Source organism: Saccoglossus kowalevskii, chromosome 5 (assembly GCF_978046115.1).
Source record: "Saccoglossus kowalevskii chromosome 5, keSacKowa6.1, whole genome shotgun sequence".
Classification (NCBI taxonomy): Eukaryota; Metazoa; Hemichordata; class Enteropneusta; family Harrimaniidae; genus Saccoglossus; species Saccoglossus kowalevskii.
The window spans coordinates 15,771,357-15,781,500 of NC_140645.1; the positions used below are offsets into that span (position 1 = coordinate 15,771,357).

The window sequence follows — 10,144 nt, forward strand, 5'->3', positions numbered from 1 at the left end:
AATCCAGATGTATTAAATTCAATAATTTGATAATGATTTTACAATCAATTTGTATTTGAACTGTATAACTGTATCACATAAACCAACAAAATGATATAATATACTAAATAAGATTTTTTTCTCATTATTTCTCTGATTACATTCTTGTATTTCGATTGCAAACAAGTTAGTCAACAATATTTATTTAGGTTAGAATATTTTAATAAGTCGCTAAGCTAGTCATGTAACTGATTTATATGCAATGTATTTTTGTTCTAAAATTAAAAGTACTGTACTGATTTTTTTCTATAGTGGTCAACAAATAAGAAACATAGACACTTATAGTGAACGGGATTGTGAAATTACCATATGTGATCATGTAATCCTATATTAACCAATGAACGTGATGTATATTAATGATTGTGTTTTTAATAATTTGTGATTGGATTTACATATTTTTTTTTAATGGCTGAATATTTTGTTTGCTAGTTTTTTCTAATTTATCATATAACTATGCACTATGAGTCTTTAGAAGTAGTTCAATTGAAATGACATAACCAACCAACATAATTTATAAGTAATTACTCGGTGTGCACAGTATATCACGTTTCATTCTAGTAAATCTGTAACATTTTTGTCTCCAGTATTTCGTAGCTGTGTGTGCTGATTAGGTAAAGGTGTTTCATGAATCGTATCCTTCCAAATCTGAGTTGGCTGACAAATTGCCCACATTGCCTAACAGAACAATTCTGATATTAAAATCCGTAGGTTAACAATTTGATGACCAAGAGTAAATTGAAACAGACATTACTTCATGTATACAATGGGATTGATATGAATGCTTATATACCTATGCAGTATTACGGTGGCCCACAAGTATCAGGACTACTTAACAAAAGCTTAAATTCACATGACATATTATTAAATTTGCCCTGTGAATTCAAAGTTATGTTGTATAAATTTGTAGTTGTCCTGATAGTTGTGGGCTACAGTGGCTCCATTCTAGGTGTGTTATTTCCCCTTTACATAGCTTGAGACTGTATGTAATCTCGATATCAGACAGAGTAATTGATTGATCGCTGTTGATTGTAATTTTTACAGTGGAGACGCTGCGACATCCATTTTCATTTTCGGGAAACATTTCGTTTCACATAATTGAAGATCACTTGATATAATCGTATCTTCATAGTAATATCGCAATCATATTACTTATCTAAAACGTTATTATTACTACAAAAGTCATTTCAAGAACAAAAGGTCAACTTAAAAGTTTTAGCACACATGTAAACCTCCTCCAACTTAATATTTGGTTAGCCATAAAGTTTTGTCATTGCAATACCATTATCTTGGATTAGTTGATTTATTGTGATGACAGTTTCCATCATAGCTTATAGATCCTTCCAAACCATGTGTGTTCGTTACTAGAATTCTCTATTTAAAACTTTTCAGACTTTTTGTTTTCCCGTTTTACAGTCGACATACAATTTCTGAGAAAATTTACACAAAACAGCTAGTCTATAAAGCAATGCTATGTTTTATTCAAATATGCCTGTCCTAATATTGAATTCAAATGAACAAACTACTCAATGGAACACAAATCTGTACAGAATGATTTGAGGGGGGGTTACTGAACCACAGTACGCCCAGGGAGACAGTTATGTGCTTGCATGTACTTTTGCATAATACTTTTTAGGTATTACAGTCATGCACACTAATGAGGTCAAGGCTGATATTTGTTATATATATATATTGCAGATATGTATAGTAATATGGTAACATGACTCCCTAATCTCCACTGCTTCTATTAGTCTTTACCATACTCTACACTTTTCCTAAGATACATTGCACAATATAAATCACAGTGTATTAATATATTGAAAAATTTCTTTTTTTTCAGAAGAAGAGTTTCGTGAAGGTAAACTATTTAATCGACAACAATAAAAATTACATGCAAAACTAAATTTAGTTCGAAAATAAGTAATTTCAATTGTTCACAAAACGACGATGGCGTCGTGTTAGTAATGTAGATGACACAAACCAAATGCCACGTAAATTAGACCAGTGAGCCATTAATTGATTATGCAATTGAAGATGGCCGTCAAGTCAATGTACCAATAATACAATGCGAAAAATCACTTTCAAGAGATTCTTTAGAGCATGCTGTGGAAAAGTCAAATTAACCAGTTGTTTTCAACTAGAGGTTTTTTCGAAAATTTAAATTGCCGGCTAAAGTAACATGACTTCTAAATTATTGTGTTAATATTCCTGTACATATACCATATATGCGAGTAGAATAAACAACAAACGCTTTTAAAGACTGTTCTATTGAATACCTAAACATAGTTTATTTGTCATAAATCAGAGACACAGACAAATATACCATGGTAAATGAACTAATTACATTTTTAACATAACTATTCACTGAACAATAAAGTTAGTAATATGTTAAAAACATATTGTTGAATTTGATTTTAATTTGTATTTCTCAAAAAAAACTGGTCAAAGCTTGTTATTTTAGCCAAATATGCTAAATATAAGAGTATAACAACTGGTAAGGGAAATCAGTAGAGAAGGACACTAATAAATATACCTTGTATTTGAATTGCCTAAATATGTCTATTTTAACAGTGAACTAAAAAAAGAAATGCCCTCGTTGTATTTATTTTGAACAAAGTATAAATACTTGTTTTTGTAAAATATATATTGAAGTAAAGGTACAATGTGCTTTCCTGTACTTCTTAACCATGTAATATGTAGTAAGGAACAAGAGAACTGTAAAGAACGAAGGGAAATTGAGGGAGGTAACGTCGACGACATGTTCTTGAGTACCGAACATACGGGAAATGTCGAGGTAGAATATATATTGTTCCCTAAGACTTGCTTTATTCATTTCTCGAAACCTTAACCTATCACATGGAAATTTAAGAGCTAGAGGCGTGGCCTCTACACATTCCACTCGCATGTAGCCAATCACAAAAAGTGCTTAACACGTCATATATACTTGATTGATTGTCTGGTACATTACTACACACACCAAACTGTCAGGAATAACAGTCCGTCAACAGTCCGTGTTATATCTATAATTAGTTCCAATCACTGACTCGAGTGTCGTCTAGTACTTCGTATAAACCCTAAATGATGACAGGTTATGAGCGAGCGTTGAATGATGTCACTCAGCACTTCACATGAAACTAGTTATCAAGTCGTATCAGTGACCGATCTCTAGACAAAATATAATACATTTATGACACATTTATGACCTTTTAATTCACAAGGCTTTGTTCACGACTTATTATATTTACAGTGTCTATAATATCAACCATTTCAATGCGCTTTTCCTATTTGTAGAGGTATCAATAATCATCATTGAGCATTGCATTTTTGCATGCAACAAACTTCGTACGATGAATCTGTCTGATGTAAGTCATTATCTTTGCTCATTATGTAAGTATGTAAGTATATCTCGCAGTCAGTCAAAATTGTGCAAATTATCAGTAAGATACCAGATCAATTGGTCATTGATTCCATTCCAGGCACACTGTTGTTCATAACTTAAATAAAGAATGTGAATATTTACACAAATAATATTAACTCAAGTTTACACTTCTTTAAATATAGTGTCATGATTTATATGTTTATGTCCTTAAATGTGAGGCCGCTGTTGTAAGTTATAGCGACTTTCACTGATGACCCCTGGATGATCCACACCAGCTCATAACTTGTCATGGTCAGTTTCATTCTTATGTTTGCGGGATTAGATGCTGGAACAACTGGCGGATATAAATGTCAACTATGAAATGTTGTTCTAATACTTGTGGCGCCGAACTAATGGGTTCATGTAGAAGTTATTCCCGACATAGGGGGCGGTTTATCATATATTATGAAGTGTCCAGTACTTTTTGTGATTGGCTGTATGATTGAAGGCCATGCCTTATAGTCTTTATACTCCCCTATAATTGGTTAAGGTTTTGAAAGTGAATAAAAGAGTTGTTATTGGTCTTGGCTAGAACACCACGAGAGACGCAGTCCTGGGTCAGAGGGAGTCTTGGTGGACTTTTTTTCCCGGGGCATTCTGTCTTGGTGATTTCTTGGCGAGCGACTAAGACTTAGAAGTTGACGCGTATTCTACCTGTGTGTGTCATTGTTCAGTCGAAAGGTGGCGAATTCCCCGACCCTGGTACCTCAGATGATTGGTTTAATAATACGATAATTAATCCATCATAATATTCTCCAATAACACTAAATAACCACTGTCTGAATGAAACGAATGTAATCGTATGTCTGCTTCACAATAACCACGGATTTGATTTCCATTACAAGGAGAAGTATCTTACCCAAAAAATAAACCGCAAACTGAAAAAAAAAATGATAGGTAAACTGTATTGATAGTAATTGCACACATATTTTGCATTACATGAATTACAACTTTATTAATACATGTCATATAAACCAGCTTATATAACAATATGCGGGCATACAATCTTAATATACAAGACAATACATAAACCTAATAATTATTTGTTCAAGATGTTAGATGAATGTATAACACAATAACTCAAACAATAATGTCGTTTGATTAATCAAAAGAAGTACTGGAAGTAACTAATATGTTCAGTGAATCAAAATAACTTTTCTGTCTCCCTATTGCTGTTGAAGCTCCCCCAAACAATGTTACCTTCTTTTGTCAATTATGACACTTGCATTACATTTTTATTTTAACACACATAACACTGCGCGATGCATTTTGTTTGCTCGCCATATTTCGAGTCTATTGTGAGCATGTTACCAAATTAGATAAGGTATAAAATTCGACAAGACATATCCACTAAATGCATCGACATAAACAAGCTCAAAATAAAAGAGCATACACAATCACAAATCACATGCTTGATCACAGAAAGCTACTGATGTAATCTGAAACAATTTCATTAATTTAAATGGTTGAATCACGCTGACTCTACAATAGTGAGTTATATCACAAATCAACGACTTGTTATGCATCTCAATTAATGTTTGTGTAACGTTTCTTTTGCTGATGATAAATGAGTTTTGCATCTTCGTATAATTTTATGTCCCAGTAGTTCCTCAATATGAGTTCCTTCAGTTCATAGTCAGTTATATTTTGCATATGTGGATTAGCATTGCGGTGAACAGCCTTATTTTGTGAGGGTTTACCAAATATGCTTAATAACATATCTTGAGAAGTTTTAAAGTCTTCAGTAAGTCCAACAAATGCCATTTTAGTTTCAATGTTTCTTTTGGCAATTAGGTAGTGTTTCTCTTCCACGGCCGGTATATTAAATACATCAGACAGTCCAACTGCACCACAACAATCTTCAAATGTGTCGTCAATTTCAGGAAAATCACCAAATTGTAAGAGTCTTACATTAAGATTATCCAGATCAGGGAAATGCAAATATTCAATATTTGAAAAGTACTGAGTCAATGTAGTAGTATTAATAACATACTGCCAACACATTACATGCTTTCCACCACATCGGTTGTGTTTCAAATAATGATAAGTTGAAATTAGACGGCTTATTGGCTCACGAAACCAGGTTATATATGCAAATGGTCTTTTTGAATATACGTAGTGATGAGTGCCAAACGTGCGTTTTGAGTAGAATATGGCTTGTGCTGATTTTGTATGGTCGTGTTGTCCAATTTTGAAAAGATTATTGCAATGACTAACTCTAATATTGCGTGTCCTTTTTCTAAATATATTTCTCAAAAGTGCTTCAACGGAGGTACCTCCAGCTTTTGGAAGATGTACAAAACCAATGGTAGCGTTACGATAATCATTGGCACTGGTATTCTTACTTAGAAAAAAGTTCGGCAATGGTTCTCTCCCAACATCTGAATTATTGAGACATTTCCTGAGAGCCAAGTTTGCATGATGACAGCTGGTAATGTTGTCATTGACATAAGCCACGAGATGCGTACAATCAACTGTTTCGATGAGTGAAGTGGTCTTTATTTCTGCCATTATATTGTTTACACAGTTTGGCAGATTACTGGTTTGATGTGTGTGACGAAACCTTACTTGAATTATATAATTAAATACACATATAATAAGTACACCCGACATGAAAAGCGTAATAATTCTAGATTGTCCCATTGTGAAATGATTGGGTATCTGAAATAATAAAACCACATATATTATTACAAAAATATGTCTTAGCAACATTAATACCCAAAACGAATTGAAACAGCATGGCAATGACTAAGGTACTTGACAATCATGTTATCATTATATATTATGTTTATTTAACTCCATAGTTTATTCACGTGATGTAACCCTAACGGGAGCCCGGACAGCTTAAATTCATACGAAATCAGTTCCTAGTCTGGGACTACACGCTATTATATTTAGCTCACTATATTTAGCGTGTATTTCTGCTAGTGGAACCTTTAAAACAGTTAGCATACTATGTCCGTTTGGAATTTACTAAGAACGAACACATCGCTACATTATTTGGTTATCATATTGGTATTTGCGACCCAAGAACTCTGAATGGATGTATATGCATATCTATGCACGGAACTGTGGAGTCGTCGCCGTCTGTGCATGCACCTGTGGGTATTGGCACACACTGACTGATGACCCAAGTAACACTACCATCTCTACCAATGCCTTAATACTCATGCATTGAACCACTTATATTAATGATTCCGTATCAATTATTTCCCTTCTCTCCTTTCAACAAATATACACATTATTGGGCATGTTCAATAGATTAATTCCCTTAAATCCTGCTGGCGTAACTTACCCTAAAAATAATAGATATTAGGACTATTTTTAATTCACTGAATTTAAACTATTTTCCCTTGACTTACAACTGTCTGTTTTTTTCATAATATTAAACGTCAATACAGTCAATAAACGGCACCATGTGATTAACACATTATAAAATTCAGTTTATATTAAATAGTAGAATTAACATATGTTTTCTGAATAAAAAAATATAAATGAAAAGAAAAATACTTACTTTCCAACTAACAAACACGAACTGTAATTTAATGGTTCGGTACTGTAATACAGCGTATTCAATGCTTGATTGTCTCTGAATTAAGGAAAATAGTGAATAATAAAAGAGCACAGCAGAATGACGTGGAAAGATGTATGCATATTATTGTAGATAATTATCATAAACAGAAATAGAATACCTACGCCATAAAGCGGATTTAATTGTACGTCACGTAAATGGATAAATCTCTTGCAATGTACCCATTAATTTAGGCTCGATCTCTAATTTTTTCACGGGATTGGAGTATAATTAAAGAAACAGTGAACGCGATATTTCAGTCATGTACTACATAAATAATAACACTATACTATGTGTAATTACATATCTATCGACTGTTCATTACGGGAACGCTTGTCAGTTTAGTATTACACCACTCCGTGATTTGGCTACTTTCACATAACCTGGACACTCTATTTGGTTAATTTGCATTCGATGTAATAAAACTCGTTTTGTTGACCGGCGTTTCTATAAGGTAGTCCACAGTATCTGTTTTGTTTGTATACTTTGTACTTTGGCTGAAAATAAATTATTTCTCAGAAAATAAGGGGTTGCTTCGTTGTTGGCGTCGTCTGCTGTCAATTTGAACACGGACACCGTGTTTACAAGCTGTACATTGCACATGCGCGGAATAATTATTGTTGGAATGTTTTGTAAACTGGTCAGAAATTAATGTAAGTTTCATCGAGTTGCATCAATAATAATTTTCAGGTTATATTCAGGATATCATTTTTAAAGTCTTGAAAATATACAGTTTCAACAAGCAGACCGAATGTACATGAGTTGCCTCAGAGAGCAAAAATTATGTTGAAGATTGATAAAAAACGCACTGAGGGTCGACTTTATATTGTATGATCCGGTACATCCTCTTCGTTCTCGTATCTGCTTGATGTATACGAATGCGCTACAAAAGAGGCTTGGAATGCATCAATGACAGCATAACACGAGTGTTCAGGAAAAAAGTCATTTGGCTTGAGAAATTACCCATTAAAAGTTTGTCATTTCTTTTCATCCATACTTGAAACACGTAGCTTGAATTTAGTAGCTCAATTGAACAAGTGCTTTATTTTCGTATTTTTGTTTCAATATTTTGTACAATATAATTACTTCTAAGTTGCATATTAACGTTGGGTGAAATAATAGCGTCAAAGGTAGTTGTTTCTTCAATTTTGTTTAGCTTCATTTAATATAATATAATATGAGGTTGCTATGGTGATACAGTAATGTATTCATGAAGACATAACAGTATCAATTGACCATGTGAACTGTAAACTGAATGTATATATAGCGGCATCCTTGTAATAACATTATTATAATTGTAAATAGCTTGCTTGGTATGTGGAACCCACAGATGAGTAAGATGGTGAAAATGTGTGAAACATTCTCGCTATGAAGTTTGCATTCAAACAGATTGGCCATCTTGTAAATATTACGTTATAGTTTCCTAATAAGGTAAAACATCGGTGCAATTCCACAAAATTACGGCATGAGGTGCGGTAACAGATGTGCAATAATGTCGTACAGCGACTTATGTGAATAATTTGTTTATAATTAGACTAATGAGTTGTTGAGTAACCTCGATTCACCCACATTGTAAAATGTATTCGATTCTATGGTAAAAAATATAGTGTTTTTATCAAGTAATATTTTATCAAAGTGGTTGTTCATATAGGAGTTGTTAAGACAAATGAAACTTTTTTGTTTTCACTTGTAATCACTAATTATTATTTTTTTATTGGCGTGGAAATGGAAAATATTACGTTAAGACTTATCTTAATATATTTTTGAATTCATGTGTCCAAATCAGTTGTTCCAGATTGTCCCCACCGAAAAAAATTCACAATGGTGAAAACAGGAAGTATTTATCATAGTATTATTTGTTAATCCCAAAAAACTGATATAATCTTTAAAGAAAACATGCATGTATAATTTGAATACAGAGATTGTGAATTTGCAGTTACATCATCATAGTAAATACACTGAGAACAGTCAGTGGCGGCGGCGCAGGCGGGCAGAAGGGGCCCCTCCAAAATCAAGCTGAAACCCTTTGTGTCAGCAAAATTTGTCCCTCAAAATGCAGGAAACAAAGTTTTAGAGGGTCTTCATTTAAAAAATTGTTAGGGGGCAGGCCCGCGGACCCCCTAGATTGGTGAGCAGTTCTCGCCCCCTCATGCAAAATGTCATGCTGTCGCATCTAACAGTTTTTTTTTTGCAACAGTCAATGGCTAGTGAAAATGTTTTATGTCTTTGGTTTGGCCGTAATTTTCCATTCGTATTTGTGTTTCTGGGAGTAAATAATTTATATCCTAGATTCTTAATGTGTATTCGTTCCAATCCTAATGTATTATCTGCATCTATTCCACAAGTGCAAACGACGATATGAAATGTTCAAACTGATTAAATTACTTATCGCACTGAACACACCTCTATTGTTGTGTTGAAAGCAACTATCGCAATTATCCAGTCTACTGCTTATTGGCAAGTAAATGCTCTGCCTATAATATATTGTTGACATTTGAACATAATGGTATATTTATTCCCAAAAGCAAATTGAGTGTGAACAAAATAATCTTCATACTGATTCAAAAATAATAAATTACATGTAAATATTAATGTTAAATATTGCCATCAACATAGGTGATGGATTATTAACTCATATCACTAGTGACCCAGGGAATGGAACTCAATTAAAATAAACAACAACATATAATTTTCGAGTTCTAACACCATACACTAGTGTACCCCACAACCCATGAAATAAATAAACTGACCTTATGCTCAGCGGAGACGAAATTGTATTTATGTCGCACTGCAGAACGGAGTGAAATTTTAATGTAATGTTCAGTTAAATCTATTTATAGGTAACATTTACTCAGACTGGTAAAATATAATTTAAATAATATACTGATATACTGGTAGGTAGGAGAACTGGCACGCCGACGAACTATGTGCACAGTAGCTTAGTGTTATTTATTTATTTTTTGATACTGAGTTGTATCATATGCACTAATTTAGTGGTGAAGCAGATAATAGCGAGCACAGCAAAACGAGCTCTGTTGAACTGGTATAGATATGGGTATGTATTTATAGAAGCGAATGGAAGAAGTGTATTTGCAGCGTTGCACTTGAGCAGCGCCATT

General features: G+C 33.4%; 1 protein-coding gene across 1 annotated transcript; it reads right to left on the minus strand.

Annotated features, from left to right (window-relative positions):
• Window positions 1-4,382: 4,382 nt before the first annotated feature.
• LOC146745813 (uncharacterized) lies at window positions 4,383-9,819 on the minus strand. Its single transcript, XM_085499151.1, has 3 exons — window positions 9,776-9,819; window positions 6,969-7,043; window positions 4,383-6,115 (listed from the first exon to the last, which is right to left on the minus strand). The coding sequence occupies exon 3, from the start codon at window positions 6,095-6,097 to the stop codon at window positions 4,982-4,984; it is 1,116 nt and encodes a 371-aa protein (XP_085355277.1). The 5' UTR covers window positions 6,098-6,115; window positions 6,969-7,043; window positions 9,776-9,819; the 3' UTR covers window positions 4,383-4,981.
• Between the last annotated feature and the right edge of the window lie 325 nt (window positions 9,820-10,144).

Bases quoted from the DNA above. Each gene is read 5' to 3' on its own strand.
- LOC146745813 (XM_085499151.1), bottom strand. From the start codon at position 6,097: ATGGGACAATCTAGAATTATTACGCTTTTCATGTCGGGTGTACTTATT.